At 37.0% G+C, this 22935-nt stretch overlaps 1 protein-coding gene across 1 annotated transcript in view; it reads right to left on the reverse strand.

Annotated features, from left to right (window-relative positions):
- Positions 1-10268: 10268 nt before the first annotated feature.
- Positions 10269-22935, reverse strand: part of LOC121382226 (SCO-spondin-like) — a 38156-nt gene continuing 25489 nt past the window's right edge. Inside the window, exons 11-14 of the mRNA XM_041511753.1 lie at positions 18571-18767; positions 16490-16597; positions 13458-13789; positions 10269-11417 (exon numbers count right to left, since the gene is read on the reverse strand). Coding sequence (XP_041367687.1) covers positions 13460-13789; positions 16490-16597; positions 18571-18767 — 635 coding nt within the window. The 3' untranslated portion in view covers positions 10269-11417; positions 13458-13459. The remainder of the gene's footprint in view (positions 11418-13457; positions 13790-16489; positions 16598-18570; positions 18768-22935) is intronic.

Below are 22935 nucleotides of genomic sequence, written 5' to 3' on the forward strand. Positions count from 1 at the left end.
AAACACAAAGTAAATAATATTTATATAATGATTGATTCACATCACGTGACACACTTCAGCGTTAACACTTTAAACTCAGAATGGGGTGGACAATTTAATAATCATACAATATCATTTTAAAACTTTAACTTTTTACTGAAATAGACTAAAATTAGATGATTTAGTAATCGTACCAAAATTTTGGGGAGCATATATTAAAAGGCCTCTTTATAAATATTCGCTCTCATTGAGGTAATGGAAGTAATATTGACAATAATATCCTATATACTAATCGACAGTAATGCACAAAAACAATACAAATATTTAAAGCCGCATTCAAAGCTGCTCAAAGCAAATTTTGTTTAAAATATATTTTCCGGGGGGCACATGTCCTGACCCCCCCCCCCCCCCCCCCCCCCCCCCCCCTCCCCCCCCCCCCCCCCCCCCCCCCCCCGAAACTTCACTCGTGTTAGTCTGGAACCCCTAGAAACTTCGCTCGTGTTAGTCTGTAAGCCCTAGAAACGTCGCTCGTGTTAGTCTGTAAGCCCCTAGAAACGTCGCTCGTGTTAGTCTGTAAGCCCCTAGAAACGTCGCTCGTGTTAGTCTGTAAGCCCCTAGAAACGTCTCTCGTGTTAGTCTGTAAGCCCCTAGAAACGTCGCTCGTGTTAGTCTGTAAGCCCCTAAAAACGTCGCTCGTGTTAGTCTGTAAGCCCCTAGAAACGTCGCTCGTGTTAGTCTGTAAGCCCCTAGAAACGTCTCTCGTGTTAGTCTGTAAGCCCCTAGAGACGTCGCTCGTGGTTCAAACTCTTTAGGAGGACTGCCACTTTACAGAGTGCGCCAGTACAGAATGAAAGGAAAGGAAATGTTTTATTTAAAGACGCACATTTTATTTACGGACATATGGTTAAGGACCACACAGATATTGAGAGGAAACCCGCTGTCGCCACTTCGTGGGCTACTCTTTTCGATTAGCAGCAAGGGATCTTTTATATGCACCATATCCTACAGACAGGATAGCACATACCACGGCCTTTGGTATACCAGTCGTGGTGCACTGGCTGAAACGAGAAATAGCCCAATGTGCCCACCGACGGGGATCGATCCCAGACCGACCGCGCAGCAAGCGAGTGTTGTACCACTGAGTTACGTCTCGCCCCCAGTACAGAATGAATGAATGAATGAATGAATGTTTAACGACACGCCAGTACAGATTCTAAAACCCTTTCCATAGCTTCCGTAAAAAAATGGACGTCTGAATGCACATACGAATGTGAAAAGAATAATATTTTATTCAAGTAAAAGAAATACTGCTCAAACTATTTTGTTGGCGAAATACCTATAATAAAAGTCTGACTGCAGAAATCAAACACGTATCGTCAAACCCAACGCCATCGAATATTATACGGATATGTATTGGAAAACTATTAACGCTAGTGCGTTCTATATAGTGACAGTATTATTTTATTCATATATGAAAAATAAATAATTGAATAGCTTGTTTTGCACATGTTCCTCGGATAATACAGTGGCCTAATATACAGCTGAAAATTAACTGAGCAGTACAGAGTTGAACTACAGCCAATAAGGCGGCTAGAATAGCTGTCCATGCCGACGCGGTTTCAACCAGGTATTGAGAATGTTTACATAGTCTGTATCTTCTGGGTATTTACCAAAATGGCATAGAAAGGAAGGACGGAAATGTTTTATTTAACAACGCACTCAACACATTTTATTTACGGTTATATGGCGTCAGACATATGGTTTAGGACCACACAGATATTAAGAGAGGAAACCCACTGTCACCACTTCATGGGCTACTCTTTTCGATTAGCAGCAAGGGATCGTTTATATGCTCCATCCCACAGACAGGACAGTAAACACCACGGCCTTTGTTACACCAGTTGTGGAGCACTGGCTGGAACGAGAATTACCGAGATGACATGATCAAATTACTTACAAGAAGCACATCAGTGCAGCTCAATAGTTAATTACCATATATTTTCAAGCATATTTACGGTTTGTGTCCGTTTCCCTAGAATATATTAAATGTTGATGTAACAACAGTATTACTTACGTTAATCTCATTCAATACAATTAATGTGTTCTAGTGGTGTCGTTAAACACAACAAACTTTGAAACTTTCAATATCCTCTGTTTACACAGCACATTAACTTCAGTGTTTTGTATCCACGAAATGTTCAAGTCACATGGTTGAAATTAGGTGCTGCTTAACTAATTTCCAGGTGTATATATGTAAATGATTAATTCGGAGTCCTTAGATCCATGAATATGAAGATGAATTTGTTTTTCATCTTTTTTTTTTCATCTTTTTTTTTTCATCTTTTTTTTTTACACCCCGTTTTCTTAATTCTGGCTAAATTTTTGCAAAAGTATCTTAAAATTACTAAATTATATTAGCACAACTACCAGGATGAATGTTCATAGACCTCTATTAATACAAATATAATGTAAATTGTAATGCATTTAAAAAAAAAAAATCAATATTCATATGTAAAATACATTGATAATTTGATAAATTCTTTAATTATTGATATTGTTATGCTTTTAATAATATGTATCTCTCCTTGTGACCTTGACTAAGACATTGGTGTCTTGTATGTGTATTCGTACGTGTGCATGCGTGTGTATATGCTATTTAGTATACTGCTACATTATTACCATCCAGTTAATTACTGCTTTGCTCATACACTGGATTGTTTCAAAAGTGACCGATTAGGAACTATTATGGTCAATGTGTCAAGACAAGACAAGACAAGACAAGAATTTATTACACTCAGGCCGTATTGTACGCCATATGAGTACACGTGTTCAATGGTAGGACATGGTTTACAGGTCCCCTGCGTGTGCTGTAACCTCACCGTGGTGCAGGGGTGTAACATTCTCTTTGAGAATGGCCAATACAGCACAACATTGAAGTTTGGAGTAAAATTCAGTATCCGTAAAATTCTGTGATATTTGTGTTTTTGCACAGTTCTTTACACTGTTTTTGTTTAAGTCTTGAATTTTTATATTGATGTTGATCATCACTTTATTTATTTGCATTACCATAGTTTGACACCCAATAGCCGATGTATTTTTCGTACTTGGGTGTCGTTAAACATTCATTCATTCATTCATTCATTGGTTTACAGGAGCAAAAATAGTATAATTATAATATTGGTAGTAGTACAGATATAATACAAATGCAAAAATCAGTAAATGAGATATTTTATCAATGGTATATAAATATAGCTTATGATGTAGTAAATAATATGTAATATGTTTGCTACTTACGGTTTCTTAAATTTATTCATGATTTCTTTTATTAGTTTGCATGCGTTTTTTAGATAACTAATTCTGTGGGTATTCATTAATTCATTATACTTCAATGTACTTGAAACTATATTTCTATGGTTTCAAAAGTTGTTTGCGGATATCTGTGAAATTTTTTACATATAAACAGGTAATGATATTCGTCACCTATGTCGTTCATTTCACAAAGTGTGCAAAGTCTGTATTCTAAAGGGATATTATTCCATCGTCCGGTTTCAGTGGTTCGCAGTTCTGTATTTAATAAGGTTGGACCAGATATGTTCGGGTAAAATGTTAAAATATTTTTCTAAGCTAAGATTATCTTTAATGATATTGTAATTTTTTCCTTTGGAAGATATATTTTTATCACTGTTCCAGTTTTGAATGTACTGGTCATGCTGCCTTAATTTTATTTGTTCTATTAATATTTTAGTGGATTGAAAGTTTCGGTACATCCATGTGTCTGACATGCCAAGATTATCAAGTATAGCTTTGATATTATTTATCCATTTATAACTGTGTTCATTCAAGAACTGATCACGCAACATTAATTCGTTTAGTAAGAATGAAATCTTTGTTTATTTTCCCATTACAATTCTGGCCCAGAAACTAATTATTTTTTGTTGTATAATGAATTTGAGTGGCTTTCTTCCGAGCTCGCCATATATCATGAACAACGGTGTGCTCTTTTTAAAGGTAGTATGCGTCTCATGAAGTTTACATGTGTAGTTTCAATTATATCGGTATTTTCATATCCCCATATTTCACAACCATATAGAAGGATAGGGGTTACTATAGAGTCGAATAGTTTTAATTTACATTCGATTGATACGTTGTTATCTTTAGATTTAGATAAAATGAAATACATAGCTTTTGTTGCTCGTTGTGTTAGAAGTTGTTTGGTTGTGTTAAATTTATTAAGTTTGTTTAGCGTTAGTCCCAGGTATTTGTACCCCTTATATTCTCAATTACCCTATTTCCAAGCATAAATATTTTCTTGTAATCCTTTGTATTACCGTTAAATATTAATACTTTAGTCTTGTCGATGTTCACTTCGAGTTTCCAGGTATTGCAATATTCGAAAAAAGCATTTAATGTATGCTGTAGGTCAGATGCTGAGGAAGCTAGTAAGGCAGTATTGTCCGCATATAGAAGGCTAATAGACATACACCTGTTTTAAGAAATATATCTACGTCGTCTATTGCATTTGTAACACCCATACAATTTTTGTTTTTTAAAAGTCTCCAAGTCGTTTACCGGCCTCGGTGGCGTAGTGTTAGGCCATCGGTCTACAGGCTGGTAGGTACTGGGTTCGGATCCCAGTCGAGGCATGGGATTTTTAATCCAGATACCGACTCCAAACCCTGAGTGAGTGCTCCATAAGGCTCAATTGGTAGGTGTAAACCACTTGCACCGACCAGTGATCCATAACTGGTTCAACAAAGGCCATGGTTTGTGCTATCCTGCCTGTGGGAAGCGCAAATAAAAGATCCCTAGCTGCTAATCGGAAAGAGTAGCCCATGTAGTGGCGACAGCGGGTTTCCTCTCAAAATATGTGTGGTCCTTAACCATATGTCTGACGCCATATAACCGTAAATAAAATGTGTTGAGTGCGTGTTAAATAAAACATTTCTTTCTTTCTAAGTCGTTTAAGTAGAGGGAGAATAAGATCGGTGACAGATTTTCCCCTTGGCGTACTCCGATGTCACATGGGAAAAGCTGAGAATGTACTGAATTTACACTAACACACGATTTAATACCCTAATACATATTATGTATAATGACGAGTAGTTTGCCGTTAATTTTATTATCTAATAGTTTTAACCAAAGATAAGCCCTGGATATTATATCAAATGCTTTTTGGAAGTCGACAAATGCACAAAACAATTTTTTACCCTTATTCTTTAGAATTTCGATAATGGCATGAATATTAAATAAATGGTCAGTGGTAGAATAATCTTTTCGGAATGCAGTCTGGGCTTCGCTCAGGATATTATTATCTTCAATAAATTCATTTAATCGTGTATTTAGAATCGAGGTGAATAGTTTAGAGCTACATCTAAGTAAAGTTATAGGTCTATAATTTTCTGGTGCCTTACGATCTCCTTTATTTTTATAAATAGGTTTGATAATTCCTTTAAGCCATTCATTTGGGAACACTCCATGATCCAAAATAATGTTGAAAAGTTTGACGAAAACTGGTAGCATGAGGTCAGAAGTTGTCTTAATATACTCGTTTTTAATATTGTTTATTCCAGGTGACTTTCCATTTTTTAATCTTTTAATTGCTAACAGTATTTCTTTTTCATCGATCCTTCTATTTAATGCATTTATTGTTTCTAAATCAATGTCTTCCAATTGTATTTCGCCATTATTTTCCTCTGGATTTCCAAAGTCGATAGATTCATTTACAGATGCCTAAATATGCCCAATTAAAAATTCAATGCAAAGTAATAATTTGTCAGTTAATTGTCGGATAGTGGGTTGTTGTTTTTTTGAGTGGGTCACAATTCTATAATCGTTTTATGCAATGTTTTTTTAAATATCAAATCATTTTTGAATGTTTGTATTTATAACAGCGATATTGGCACATGTATGCAGTTTTTTCCCTAATGTTTTTTTTTAATGCAATCTTTTGTAGCATTTTAAAGATCACAGGTATCAAGTGCTGTGAATTTGCTTGGAAGGAAGGAAATGTTTTATTTAACAACGCACTCAACACATTTTATTTACGGTTATATGGCGTGGGACATATGGCTATCACACAGATTATGTTATGTTAACAGTGGGTTATCACACAGATATTGAGAGAGGAAACCCGCTGTCGCCACTTCATGGCTAAACTAGCTTGGTGCCAGAAATGTAATTGTCACCAGAGTTGGCAAATGTTAGTGTTTCTTGTATACCATGGGAATGTGCGATATATAAGGGATGACTCCTGCTAGTCATACCAAATAATTATTTGCTCAAGGTCTATATCTAAACATGGTACTCGGGTGTCGTTAAAACATTTTCCTTAGTTTGACACCCAATAGTTGATGTATTTTTCGTTAAACATACGTTCATTCATGAAAACATTTCTTTGCTTTCTTCTGTAGTGTTGTAGGGGCGGGGTGTAGCTCAGTGGTACAGCACTCGCCTGATGCGCGATCGATCTAGGATCGATTCCCGTTGGTGGGCCCATTGGACTATTTCTCGTTCCTGCCAGTGCTCCACAACTGGTGTAACAAAGGCCGTGGTATGTATTATCCTGTCTGTGGGATGGTGCATATAAAAGATCCCTTGCTGCTAATCGAAAAAGAGTACCCATGAAGTGGCGACAGTGGGTTTCCTCTCTCAATATCTGTGTGTGGTCCTTAACCATATGTCCGACGCCATATAACCGTAAATAAAATGTGTTGAGTACGTTGTTAAGTAAAACATTTCCTTCCTTCCTGTAGTGCTGTGGAAGATACATACGACAGTATATAAATGCTATATTTAAAGAATTTTTAAATTTTATCACTTGCAATATTCCTTCTGCCCTTGAAAACAAATGATTACAAGTGGAATCAATGTTTATTTTACATGACATCCTTATAGAAAGTCGTTTGACGATAGTTGTTTATTGTGGAACACTTTTACATAGTTTAATGGTATATGTAATGTTTGTGGTAATAGAGATGATGTTAACAATTATAGAGGTATATCATTAATTGATATCACTTGCAAAGTGTTTACTTCTATTCTTGACAGAAGACTTCAAGAATGGTGTGATAACAATATTATTATTCATGAATCTCAAATTGGCTTCATATCAGATTATTCTACTGTTGGTCATATTTGTACAAAAATATTCCTGGAAATGAAAAGAGGTCGATTTTATTGTCTTTTTGTAGATTTTTCTAAAGTTTTGATAATGTTAATAATACAATTCTTTTGAAGTCTTGCTGAAGTTGGAATACGTGGTAAATATTTATCTGTAATTTCATCAATGTTTACTAAACTAAGAGCTTGTGTAAAAAATATCAAATGGCTTATCAGACTATTTTCATTGTAATATTGGTACCCGACAGGGATGCATATGGAGTCCACAAATGTTCATTATTTTTATTAATAGGCTTGTAAAAACTATGGAAGAGTGCGGTGGAAAAGGTGTTTTTATTTCAAATATTTTTAATCATTATATGTTCTTGTTTCCTGATGTTTTATCATCTGTTTATGACATTCCCTTACAGCTAACAAAAGAAAATTAGTGCATTAGAAATGTTTTGTAATAATGTATGGCTGTGAATTTAAGAAAGACCAACATCAATGTTTTTAGAAATGGAGGTCCTCTATATAAGCATGATTTATTTCATGGAAATAGTATTAAGGTTGTCTCATATTATAGATATTTAGGTATTATGTTTATACCAAAACTAATATGGACTAAAATCCAAAACTTGTCTTGCAGCACAAGGTAAAAAAAGCCATGATGGCTATATATAGATATCAAAAGAAATTTTGTGATATTCCTTTTAAAGATCTATATAAGATATTTGATGCTATGGCAACTCCAATTTTATATTATGGTTCAACTCCCAAGATACCTCATTGTATGTAGATTACAAACAACTCCCTATCATTCTGGCACAGAAGTTGTTTCATTAGGGTTGTGATGTCCAGGGACTTATGAGAACATTCAAAGTTTTATGGTAGACATTTGGATCCTATATCTACCAAATACAATGCAAACACCAGATATCATGTTTTAACAGTGATTCATGAGTGCATGTCATCACAGCTGTACTTATTCCAATAAGCTCTGGGAGTGGAAGTCATCTTTGTGGCAATGCAAGAATGAAATTTTCAGTAAAGGATCTTGGGAGTGGCCGTCCTCCATAGATGAGGCACTAGATAGATTCATAGAACCAACCACTCTTGCCAAAAGCCCACTTGACTATATTGTGCAGAGATATGGCTTTGATCATGCATTAGGGCTTTGTCGTGATTTAGCTGAAGTTTTTTGAAACTCCATAAAGCTTAACTTTTCTTCACAGTATAGTAGATTTAACTACTACATTCAGCCCTACCATCCAGATAAAATGCTTATTCATGTTCTCCTTTCACTTATGTATTAATGATTTTAAAAATCTATTCAGTTATAGCATTTGTGAAAGGTAAAAAGATCTATTTTAATTTGATTCATTTTTCCTTCTTCGGGCTCCACACCTCGGGCCCCTTGGGAAGGTCAGTAGATGTTTTATCTAATGTGTGAATGTCATTAATGTCAACTCCCCAGGCCCAAAGAGAAGAAAATTAAGTTAATAAAAAGAATGTTTTCTCTACTTCCAGCAAAGCTATAATTGAATCGTCTTCATATGTGTAATGCTCATTAGATAGTTTGTCAAACATATTAATTTCAATGGTCCACTGTTTGTGCCAGTGGCGGGGTGAAGTTTACTATGAGTTGTGTAGAGAAATGCATTTAAACTGTAATTTCTTAACAGCTACTAAACCATTTCCAACCATATTTATTTGGTGGGAATCTTCCATGACCCATAGAGAAAGAAAATTGTGAATTTGGTCATTCAGAGGAAAAAGGGGAAAATTAAGCAACTTAAAATAAATCTTTTCACCTTTCTGAAATGTTATAACTGAATAGTCTTCATATAATATAAAGGTCGACAGATGTTTATCTAATTTGTGAATGTCACTAATGTTGACTCCCCAGGTGGGAGGGGCTCAAAAAAGGAAAACAATTAAGCTAATTAAAAGATAATAATTTTTCTCAAACTATTTGATCAGTTTCAACCAATGTTTGTTGGAAGCATCCGTGGCACATGGATTTTTTTCCTCTGAATTTCAGGGATGTGAGAGGGGCTGGAACAAACAAGCTTACTGCGGTCGGGGTCTAGGGCCGATCAAAGGCCCCTAAAGGATCATTTTTATTTGCAACCCCTGGAACTGCAAAAATTGCATTCAATGCTAACAAATCTAAACTGGTTATAACTTACAATATAAGGCACACATCATAAACTGTATTGAACATGATGGGTTTTTTTGGATTTTTTTAGACAAAATGGAAAAGCGCATTTACGCGTTTCCATGTAGCTCTCACATCCCTGGAATTTGATCATTCTGACCCTTCCCCAGGGGTCCAAAATGGGAAAATTGAGCAATTTAAAAAAAAAAAAAAAATTCTACTTCCAAAAAGACTATAACAAATATTCATATTCATAGAGGTCAATAGATGGATTATCTAATTTGTGAATTAAATTAATGTTGGTCCTCCATTTGACCCCAGGGTGGGATGAAGTTTACTATAGTAATATAATTTCTTCAAGTCTACTACACCATTTCCAACTAAATTTGGTAGGTGCTTCTTTGACCAACTGAGAAACAAAATTTGGCATTTGGTCGTTCTGACACCTCAAAGGATCTAAAAACTAACCCAATTTTTAAAACTTCTGTTATGTTCCATAAATGCCAAGCCTTAGCACATGTAGAAATAAATTTGTGTATTTTGTCATCCTAACCCCAATAATAATTTAAAGAGGAAAATTAAGCTAATAAAACAAATTTTCTTCTCTACTTCCAGCAAAGCTATAATGGAATCATCTTCACATGTGTAATGGTTTATCAAAAGTATTAATTTCATTGGTCCGCTGTTTGTGCCTGGGGAGGGGTGAAGTTGACTACAAGTTATACAGAGAAATGCATTTAAACTGTAATTTCTTCACAGCTACTAGACCATTTCCAACCATATTTGGTGGGAATCTTCCATGACCCATAAAGAAAGAAAATTGTGAATTTGGTCATTCTGACTCCTCGGGAAAATGGGTGTTCTGCACTCCACGGGTTTAGTAGCCGAGGTCAGCAATTTATCAGCTGACCGTTTAGGCCCATGGGCCACTTGTTTTTAAGGAGGGTGGATTCCTGGAAGCATACAGCTTTTTAAGGCCTTGGTCAGCCTGACATCGTATTTATCTTAAACACTTTTACAACAAACAATGTTTCAAATTTGCAGACATTTTATTAAATACTACAACTTTTAACATGGATGGTCTTATGGTCCTGAGTCTTTGGGCATCGGAGACGTTGTATTCTTTAGAAGATTATTTTTAAATGCTTTTGGTTAAGTTTGAATTATTTTATTTTCAAGGTACTATGTAGGATTTTATGTTTAATAATTTAACTGAACTGACTTAACTCCCTTGGTATTGCATTTACATCATTTATAGAGTGGTTCGGAGGCATTGGAGAAACAGTTTTAAAAGTAGATATCCTGAAATACAATTTCCTGCATTCTACAAGTACAATTCATTATGATAAATGCAGGTGTATGCATGTACAATTTTTAAAAAGCCAAAAAGCTTTGAACATGTGGGGTTTCAACTTCTGAAGTATCCCCTTTGCTCACACAGTCACAATGCAATTATATACCAAATTATCTGTAACAAGTGGGATATTATGACTATGTTGCTGGTTAAACAGCATTTTCAGCATTCTGAGCACAATAACAGGCCCCAAGCTGTTCTACAGCCCCTGAATTCGATGCCCTTCTTTCAGGTTTAGCAGTTGGAAACATGTATATGTACCACCCTCATTATGCCACTACTATCTGGAGCCCTGTATGGTTGAAGGTCATTAAAGGAAGGGTAGCACATAAGTTGACCAACTGAGGGTCACAATACATTGGCTGAAAATATATGTCCCCAAAGGTTTTTTACATACTGGAATACCTAAAATTCTTAATTTTGTCAGAGAAGCATGCCTCCAAACCCTGTCCAACAGGTCTAGGCCTTTTGGGTTCTTAAATTTCCCTCCCTGGGATTTTGGATTGACAGTGGCCCCCCCACCCACTTCTCCTACTTTCAAATTGCACTGACAGTGGCGCCCCAAATAACATTCAAATACACTCCGTGAGCCGTGAAATGAACGTACTTATTCAACAGGCAGTGCTCTCACAGAGACCAAACAATGCCATGTTAATTCCACAACTGGGCAATTACTTATTTGCCCTCCTTTAAGACCATCACTGACTTTTAACAACATAACATTTGTTTCCTCCCAAGATCAAAATTACTACTATTACTAATAACTAAGCTCATAGTCCAGGGACAGTCGGTCGTCATCTTAAAACTTGGTTTGTGGTTGCTTTTCTGAAAAAAAGAAGCAGAACGATAACATAATTAAGAAGAAATATAACTTTATTTATAAAGGAAAACGACTCAAAACACAGTGAATCTGGGTGTGGTGAGTTGGGTCCTGTCAAACTATAGTACATATCCTCCTATGTGAACTGCTGCCAGATCTAGTTCACACTGAGTGGTTAAGTCATCAGATATAAGGCTGGTAGGTACAGAGTTTGCAGCCTGGTACTGACTCTGACCCAGAGCAAATAATAGCGACTCAGTGGGTAGGTGTAAGACCACTAAACCCTCTTCTCTCTCACTAACAACTAACCCACTGTCCTGGACAGACAGCCCAGATAGCTGAGGTGTGTGCCCAGGACAGTGTAATTGAAATTTAATTGGATGTACCCGGGTAAGCATAAAAATAAATTTCAATGAAATGAATGAAATGAGCACAGATGCAACGTGTTTGTCACATTCCATTCAGTGTGTTTCTTTTTCAAATGATGCCATACTTGTCAGACCCAGACTCAGATCCAGCTCTGGTGTGTTTTGGTCCTAACTGGTTACTGTTTCAAGATATCAAACGTAGCATTGAAAATACTGCTGATTTTTGTGGTTATGTGCAATAAAGATTCAGGCACGTTGCCTTGAATATATATCTTGGTCATCATGGCAGTTCAGGATATGTGGTAATAATTAACTGTGGTTAGTGAAAAAGAATGCAATGGTTTTCCCCCTGCCCAATGATCATTTAAAATTCACTCCGTATGTGAGCCGGGTACCAAGTATCAAGAGATAGACTAGCCATATTGGCAGCTTAGGAAGGAAGGAAATGGTTTATTTAATGACACACTCAACATATTTTATTTATGGTTATATGGCATGAGATATATGGTTAAAAACCACACAGATATTGAAAGAGGAAACCCGCTGTCGCCACTTCATGGGCTACTCTTTTCGATTAGTAGCAAGGAATCTTTTATATGCACTATCCCATAGACAGGATAGTACATACCACAGCCTTTGATGTACCAGTCATGGAGCGAGAAATTGGCAGCTTAGGATGACAAAGCTACATTTGTGAAAGACATACCCAGTGTACTTTGAGACTATAATGTGACAGAGACAATAATGTGTCAGGTTGAGGAACAATAATGTGACAAACCGAGGGACAATAATGTGATAGGCTGAGAGACAATAATGTGACAAACCGAGGGACAATAATGTGATAGGCTGAGAGACAATATGTGACAAACCAAGAGACAATAATGTGACATACCTAGGAAGAATAATGTGACAAACCGAGGGACAATAATGTGATAGGATTAAGTTACATCTAGACAGGATTCACACATTATGTGCATGATCTATCCTAAATCTCCTGCAGATTAACTTAGATCTACACAGGATTAACACAGGATGTGCATGAAGGTCAACTTACATCTAGACAGGATTAACACATGTGCATGAAGGTCAATTTACATCTAGACAGGATTAACACATGATGTGCATGAAGATCAACTTACATCTAGACAGGATTAGCACAGGATGTGCATGAACAATCCTGAATCTCCTGAAGATTAACTTACATGTAGATCGGATTAGCACAGGATGTGCATGAACAATCCTGAAGATTAATTTACAGCTAGACAGGATTAGCACAGGATGTGCATGAACAATCCTGAAGATTAACTTACAGCTAGACAGGATTAGCACAGGATGTGCATGGCCAATCCTGAATATTAACTTACAGCTAGACAGGATTAACACAGCATATGCACGAACAATCCTGAAGATTAACTTACAGCTAGACAGGATTAGCACAGGATGTGCACGAACAATCCTGAAGATTAACTTACATCTAGACAGGATTAGCACAGGATGTGCACGAACAATCCTAAAGATTAACTTACAGCTAGACAGGATTAGCATGAACAAGCCTGAAGATTAACTTACATCTAGAAAGGATTAGCACAAGATGTGCATGAACAATCCTAAAGATTAACTTACATCTAGACAGGATTAGCACAGGATGTGCATGAACAATCCTGAAGATTAACTTACATCTAGACAGGATTAGCACAGGATGTGCATGAACAAGCCTGAATCTCTTGAAGATTAACTTGCTGTAGGCTGCCATCGCTGCAGGTGACATTCTGCTGTATAGTCATCGTGGTGGTGGGTGTACAGCAGATGCAGGTGTACGTTGGTGCGCCAGTTAGTGGATCGATGTTAGACTGGCCCGTGTCACAGGTTCCCTCACAGTATGGCACACTGACATTGTGACTGGTGGTGCAGTTGTCCACCGAGATCGAAACAGACTGGTATTTACGTCCACAGAGTCCGGGCTTCAACTGGCATTTGTAACAACAGCCGTCATGAACCATCTCCTCAGTCTGAAATCAACAATAATCATTATCACACTGGAATTGGTTTTGTGGGTTAGGTGTACTTTTTAGTTTAACACTGTGAAACACTCATTTACAAAAAAAAAAAAAATAACACACAAGAACAAAACAAAAAAATCTAATTCACAACAATGAATCCAATACTTTCACCATAGTAATATAGTTTTTGTGAAAGCCATATTAAATGACAAAATAAACTATTTAAATCAATATAGCACAAACTGCATATTGAAAGACATTATCTTCACAGCTTAGTGTTCAAAATGGGTGTCATTTGCCATTTAATTAAAGGTGAATTTCTTCTTGTATCACTTAAGTTCAGGACTATGTTCTTTCATCATGTTATAATTTCTAAACATTACAGATCAAACTGTTCAATGGACAGAGCCCGTTAAATGTACCCACCAATGGCGTAGCCAGCATGAGGCAGACGAGGTGCTTGCCTCATCTGGAATTTCCACAGATTTATTTTATTTTTCCCATGACACTGATATTTATTTTACAGGTCTGGGTTTGCCTCAGCATTTTTTTCTCTCTGGCTACACCCCAGCTCACCCCACAAACACCAAAAAGGTGTTTGAGCAAGTGCAGCCATGTGCAACCAGAGGGCCTACTGTCATCATGTATCCTACAGTTAACACTGACAAATTACTAATACACAATTTTAAATCTGCTACATGAAAACCTTCATATCTGTCATATACAATATAGCAGGGATCGAAATACTGCCGTCCCGACAGGTTTTTGCTGGTCTACATCGCCTGCTGTCCCATCAAACAGGCAATTATTTTTCATTTATACTTTATGATCATGATTGGTTCGGCAGATTTTGATTCATTCAGGCAAAATTTTTTAGCTTGCCAGAATGAAAGTTGAGCAGGAATTTCAGCCAATTTTGTTTGTTTATAACTTCATTTCCTGTTTATAGTTTGACGAACCTACTGGCAGACATTCATATCTGTCATATACAATACAGAAAAAGTGGCAACAATATTACATCATACATGTAGGCTTAGTATGTTAATTTCCTTTTTATAGTTTGATAAACCTACTGGCAGACATTCATATCTGTCATAAACAATACAGAACAAGTGGCAACAATATTACATCATACATGTAATATGTTAAAGCCGCACACCCTAGTTCCATCCAGCAAAAATAAATTATAATTTGGTTAATCTACAAACCTGTAACACACTTAGATCACGTTTTTATCAAATGGAGTGAAAAAGCAGGTTTTATATCGATAAATACCATGGGAATCCCCATGTCCTAATTGCTTGAAATAATTTTGAAAGTTAGTATTCTGATGTCACCGGTAGATGTCGCTCGAAGCACAACAATGCCTACGTCACGACAAATTTCACAGACTTGGGGTGCATTCGTTTCACCTCTCCTGGACATGTTCCAACTGTTCTGTCCTGGTTGTATCCCCTCTCCAGATATCGTAAGACTTAGCAAAATTATTGGTTTTAAGGGTTTGTAATGTTTTGTATTGAGACACTTACTTGTCTGAACTTTATTGTTACTGAAAATGTTCACGAACTGTGAAGAAAAATCTCACAAATGAACAACAACAAATTGGATGTTGATTGCACGAACCATGCACGAGAAAACAAACCAAACCAAAATGATAACGGTCACGTGATATACCAACGTCTGTGACATTGAAATGGAAATATCCCCTCTAAAAATAGATTGGACCTCGCTTGCTTAACGGTTTTTTCTCGACAACACATCTTGTGAAAAAATTCAAAAAAAGCATTTCGTGGTTTTACAAACATCAGGATTACCAAAAAGCACTTCAGGTGAATGGAAATGTGTATTCTAAATAATAAAATGTAAGTAAAGTGCAATTTTATTTGTGAAAAATGGGGTTTAATAGCGAAAAACAACGCCGTAATGGTTAACAAATAAACGTAACTAGGGTGTGTCCCTTTAATTTCCTGTTTATAGTTTGATGAACCTACTGGCGGACATTCATTTCTCCCATCCCTAGTCATGCAATGATGTCATTAATTTAACATGGGGAGTATTATGGCATTGGTAATATATGACATCATATTAGTGCGACTTGGTTAGTTTTAGATCAATATTTTGTTATTAAAACCTTCATTATAAAAGCTATCTTGTTAATTTGTAGTGTTAAATTACATTTAACGCATGAAACAGATGCAGCAAATATGATAGTGCAGTTTATTTATGATAAAACGGTCAAATAAAGAAATTACTTTTTCAGCCATCTTTGTTTGTTCGTGTAAAATAATGATTTATTTATTGAATGGATGGGAGAAAATTTTGACTCCATTATATGTGGTCATGTAGGATAGAAAAACTACACCCTCGGTGGTGGAAATTTCGACCCTATGACTCGGCAAGCCTTGCCCCAGGTTGAAATTTCCACCACCGAGGGTGTAGTTTTTCTATCATATATGACCACATATAATGGAGTCTTTTTCTCCCATCCATTCGATAAATAATCCATTATTTTACACGAACATACAAAGATGGCTGAAAACCTTGTCCCAGGTTGAAATTTCCACCACCTCGGGTGTACTTTTTCTATCCCACATATGATGGAGTCTATTAATCTATCATATACAATACAGAAAAGCTGGTAACAATATTACATAATACATGTAGTATATTAATAACTTTATTTTCATGTTTAAAGTTTGGTGAACCTACTGGCAGACATGTAACTTGATCTGTACAGCTCTTGTAGCAGTCTTCCTTCCCGTCAGAACACCGACATTCCATACAGCCATTAGATGGTGAAGGATACACGCTATTATTCTACAAGTAAACAAGCATTCGGAGAGGAGTACTACAGACAACAAGGCATGTCCCCTACCGAGCCCAACAAAGTTTCATATCTCTTAAGTTCAACAGCCATAACTATGTCAACAATGGGCAAATCACCATGAATGAATGAGTGACACCCCAGCATAAAAATACACATCGGCTATTGGGAGTCACAAATCCTAAGTATATGGGAAGGGAACTCTATTTACTTGCCTATATCCCGAAGGTTCAGGCACGCCCATCCCGGATTTAGTCTCTGACATCGGGGCAGGATGGGGAAAGTATATGAAAACTCCCCATGAAAGCCAAGCTTTATATGTAAAGTTCTACATGATAAAGTTCTACACAAAATTTCATCTCCATAACTTGAAGCATTGTGAAAAGAAAGTCCACAAAACAATATGTATGACAGACACAGACAGATGAATGGACAGATGGACTGACAGAAACAAAATCTATAGTCTTCTCTGGTGTGACAACTAATTTTGTTAACATGTTTATAATGCATCTAAATCAACTGGTCTAATGATTTCGTTCCTCAGATTTGATCTCCAGACCTTTAACATGCATGTACCAATTCAGACAACAGATGAGAGTAGAACATTTGGATTGTTTTTATTTCCATGAATACTTAACCTGACCTCAAACTAGTGGCATTTGCCTCTATGGGGGGGGGGGGGCGAGACGTAGCCCAGTGATAAAGCACTCACTTGATGAGCAGTCGGTTTGAGATCAATCCCCGTCAGTGGGCCCATTGGGCTATTTCTCGCTCCAGCCAGTGCATCACGACTGGTGTAACAAAGGCTGTGGTATGTACTATCCTGTCTATGGGATGGTGCATATAAAAGATCCCTTGCTGCTAATCGAAAAGAGTAGCCCATGAAGTGGCGACAGTGGGTTTCTTCACTCAATATCTGTGTGGTCCTTAACCATAGGTCCGACGCCATATAACCGTAAATAAAATGTGTTGAGTGTGTCGTTAAAATAAACCATTTCCTTCCCTCTATGATAAAGGACTGGTTATTTCTCCTTCAGACCAGTCTTCTACTGGAGGGAGAAACTGCCATTAATTCGAGGTTAGGTTAAGCTGAAAATGAGAAACAAAAACACATTGTTTGTTTCTACCACAAAAGCTGATCAAACCAATACAGCATGGTATGATTATTACAAATATATAATCATAAATCAAAGTAAATGGATGAATGAATGTTTAATGACACCCCAGCACCAAAATATTTTGGCTGTTGGATGTTAAACATCAGGTAAGTAGGTGAAACCTCTCAAAACTGGACCCTCTGTAAACTGAAATTCCCCTTCTAAACTGGACACCTCTTAAAACCGGACTTTTACTTGGTCCTGAAGGTGTCCGGTTTAGAGGAGTTTCACTTTATATTAAAATAGATCAATAACGTATTTTTCTTATAATTATTAATATAGAGTGTAAATAAATCAAACTAAAGAACATTTAAGAAACAGCAGCCTGTGACAGAAAACAGAACAACAATGAACAAATGAACATGTATAAATTGGAGGGAGTAGTCCAAGACATCCATGAGTCATTGGAGCAGCCAGAGATGGATGGGGGGGGGGGGGGGGGGGGGGGGGGGGGGGGGCTCGACTCCCCTAATCACACCTCTTTTTTCCCCTCCACCACCTGTCGCCATATAACACAACTCAGACAGTGTCGATGACTCACCCTACCCTGAATGCATAAGCCACCCACTAATGCTGGAGAAAATCCTCAAATTCGGGTAAAAAAAGAGATATTCGGGCAAAATGAGCTTGCTATAAAAATGTGTAGTGATAAGTTTGCAACCCTATATAGATGTTTGGCGTAATGTTAATACGAATAATCGAGATTCAGGCATTTTTGTTTTAATTTGGGCAAAAATCAGCCTGTCTGAATATGGTAGTCCCTCCTCAATATAAAATCCTTTCTACACCAGTGCTTGGTTATAAAGTACCTCATGTACTGTGCCGTTCATGAGGCACGTAAAGCAGTCAGCCCGAGGGACACACTTGCCATCCTTCTTGTAGGTATCTCCAGTGCAGACACACCCAGACTTTACCACATTACCACAGTCTGCTGACGGAGTCACACTTTCACAGGTTTGTTCACAGGTGCTTGAGTTTGTATATACGGTGTCTGGCTCCGTGCATTCTGTGAGAGAAAAAAAAGAAGAAAAGATAATTCATTTGTGTAAACATGTTTACATAAAACACTGACAATAGCTAGTGTATTTCCCCCTATTAACTCAGTTGGTACCTCAGTAGATGTTGAGCCTTTTGTACATTTCACCTCAAAATATTAATTTCTACAAATTAAAAAAACCTCCGGTTCAGTTTTTAAAAATAGTCCATGAATACCATAGAACTATTGAATTGACTGGTTGGACTTTCATCGCTGGTTATGATTGCCAGGTCGGCACCAAACAATTAACATTCAGATATCATGGCTGTATCTAATGGAAGAGCAAAGGGGAGAGTTGCATTAGCAGGAAAATATGAAAATGTGCCTTTATTAGTTAAAAAGTGCCCCCCCCCCCCCCATCCCCTCCCCCCCAAAAAGAGAGTGCCTTTTAGTTTGTATGGAAAAAGCTCTTTATTACTGTGCTCTGTTTAGCCTTGTACTGCCAACCACTTATTTGAAGCTAGGTACCACCCTGGTTATACCAGAAATTAAAATATAATGTATGAACCGAAGAAGGATTTGAAGTATTAACACTATGCACCTATTGTCTGAAGTATTAACACTATGCACCTATTGTTTGAAGTATTAACAATATGCACCTATTGTCTGAAGTATTAACACTATGCACCTATTGTCTGAAGTATTAACACTATGCACCTGTTGTCTGAAGTATTAACACTATGCACCTGTTGTCTGAAGTATTAACACTATGCACCTGTTGTCTGAAGTATTAACACTATGCACCTGTTGTTTGAAGTATTAACACTATGCACCTATTGTTGTGCTCACTATGAGAAATTTGGCCAATTTTACCCTGACTAACTGGTCATTATCTGAAACTTACTTTACAAAACCCCATCAGATTTTGTATATATTTCATCATCTAGATTATAGGAATAATTACTATTAACAATTTTAATTTCGTAATCGATTGCTCAAACCTAACCAATACAACTTTCAATTAGAATCAATTATGAGAACAGCACTAAGCAACATGCTGCGGGACAGCACCATTTAATGGAAGCTATTGTCAGTCAGCACTAAGCACCAACCACAGACCTCACCATTTAATGGAAGCTATCATCAGTCAGTACTAGGCAACATGCTGTGGGACAGCACCATCCACAGACCTCACCGCTTAATGGAAGCTATCATCAGTCAGCACTAAGCACCATCCACAGACCTCACCGTTTAATGGAAGCTATCGTCAGTCAGCACTAAGCACCATCCACAGACCTCACCGTTTAATGGAAGCTATTGTCAGTCAACATTAAGCACCATCCACAGACCTCACCGTTTAAAGGAAGCTATCATCAGTCAGCACTAAGCACCATCCACAGATTTCACCATTTACCAGGAGCTATCATCAGTCAGCACTAAGCAACAGGCTGCGGGACAGCACTATCCACAGACCTCACCGTTTAATAGGAGCTATCATCAGTCAGCACTAGGCAACATGCTGCAGGACAGCACCATCCACAGACCTCACCGTTTAACGGGAGCTATCATCAGCCTGGCTCCCTCCCCATCACTCCCCTGAAACTACTTTAATGTTTAGCTCCTCTTATCACAGGCCTTTAAACATTGTGAGAACTCTAAGTGTGCTTAACCTATTTTTCATCTGTGTATTAAACTTAGGACATCATTTACATGGACATTAAGGCTTACATAAAAAGGAAATGGGTTACCTGAATTTATTTTTCACATATCATAAATAGGTTATTCAAATTCTCAATTCTCAGCACGTATCACGTGATTAAAACAAATTAAAGCAACAAAAAGATTGAATTGCAATGCTCAAGACAGTAATATCTTAAATGGCTACCCATAATTGAAGTTAGGGGAGCAATTAATCACCCCCTTTTAATTTTGTTCATGGCGAGGTCTACATCACTATGATTTTTTAAAAGTTACAGTTTGTTTTGTTTAATGACATCACAAGAGGACACTGATTTCTTAATCATCGGCTATTTGAATTCAAACATTTGGTATTTATATGGGAGCCTTAGAGGAAACCTGCTACATTTTTCTATTAGCAGCAAGGGACCTTTTATATGCATGTTCCCACAGACAGGATAGCACATGCCACAGTCTTTGTTATACCAGTAATGAGGCACTGGTTAGTTCCACTGAGGTGGTTCGAACCTCAGGCGAGCATTTCTATGAAACACATGGCATTTGCTAACATGCTAATCCAATATACCAGTCATGAGAGAAGCAGATCCTGAAGTCTGTGTGTGAGATACAAACTAATAAACTAATATACCACAGTTGTGAGAGAAGCACATTCTAAAGTCTGTGTGGGAGATACAAACTAATATACTAATATACCACAGTCATGAGAGAAGCAGATCCTGAAGTCTGTGAGTGAGATACAAACTAATATACTAATATACCACAATCGTGAGAGAAGCAGATTCTAAAGTCTGTGTGTGAGATACAAACTAATATACCACAGTCGTGAGAGAAGCAGATCCTGAAGTCTGTGAGTGAGATACAAACTAATATACTAATATACCATAGTTGTGAGAGAAGCACATCCTGAAGTCTGTTTGAGATACAAACTAATATACTAATATACCATAGTCATGAGAGAAGCAGATCCTGAAGTCTGTGAGTGAGATACAAACTAATATACTAATATTCCATAGTTGTGAGAGAAGCACATCCTGAAGTCTGTTTGAGATACAAACTAATATACTAATATACCACAGTCATGAGAGAAGCAGATCCTGAAGTCTGTTTGAGATACAAACTAATATACTAATATACCATAGTTGTGAGAGAAGCACATCCTGAAGTCTGTTTGAGATACAAACTAATATACTAATATACCACAGTCATGAGAGAAGCACATCCTGAAGTCTGTTTGAGATACAAACTAATATACTAATATACCACAGTCGTGAGAGAAGCAGATCCTGAAGTCTGTGAGTGAGATACAAACTAATATACTAATATACCATAGTTGTGAGAGAAGCACATCCTGAAGTCTGTTTGAGATACAAACTAATATACTAATATACCACAGTCGTGAGAGAAGCAGATCCTGAAGTCTGTGTGTGAGATACAAACTAATAAACTAATATACCACAGTCATGAGAGAAGCACATCCTGAAGTCTGTGAGTGAGATACAAACTAATAAACTAATATACCACAGTTGTGAGAGAAGCACATTCTAAAGTCTGTGTGGGAGATACAAACTAATATACTAATATACCACAGTCATGAGAGAAGCAGATCCTGAAGTCTGTGAGTGAGATACAAACTAATATACTAATATACCACAATCGTGAGAGAAGCAGATTCTAAAGTCTGTGTGTGAGATACAAACTAATATACCACAGTCGTGAGAGAAGCAGATCCTGAAGTCTGTGAGTGAGATACAAACTAATATACTAATATACCATAGTTGTGAGAGAAGCACATCCTGAAGTCTGTTTGAGATACAAACTAATATACTAATATACCATAGTCATGAGAGAAGCAGATCCTGAAGTCTGTGAGTGAGATACAAACTAATATACTAATATACCATAGTTGTGAGAGAAGCACATCCTGAAGTCTGTTTGAGATACAAACTAATATACTAATATACCACAGTCATGAGAGAAGCAGATCCTGAAGTCTGTTTGAGATACAAACTAATATACTAATATACCATAGTTGTGAGAGAAGCACATCCTGAAGTCTGTTTGAGATACAAACTAATATACTAATATACCACAGTCATGAGAGAAGCACATCCTGAAGTCTGTTTGAGATACAAACTAATATACTAATATACCACAGTCGTGAGAGAAGCAGATCCTGAAGTCTGTGAGTGAGATACAAACTAATATACTAATATACCATAGTTGTGAGAGAAGCACATCCTGAAGTCTGTTTGAGATACAAACTAATATACTAATATACCACAGTCGTGAGAGAAGCAGATCCTGAAGTCTGTGAGTGAGATACAAACTAATATACTAATATACCATAGTTGTGAGAGAAGCAGATCCTGAAGTCTGTGAGTGAGATACAAACTAATATACTAATATACCATAGTTGTGAGAGAAGCACATCCTGAAGTCTGTTTGAGATACAAACTAATATACTAATATACCACAGTCGTGAGAGAAGCAGATCCTGAAG

This window comes from Gigantopelta aegis, chromosome 9, assembly GCF_016097555.1.
Source record: "Gigantopelta aegis isolate Gae_Host chromosome 9, Gae_host_genome, whole genome shotgun sequence".
In the NCBI taxonomy this organism is placed as follows: domain Eukaryota; kingdom Metazoa; phylum Mollusca; class Gastropoda; order Neomphalida; family Peltospiridae; genus Gigantopelta; species Gigantopelta aegis.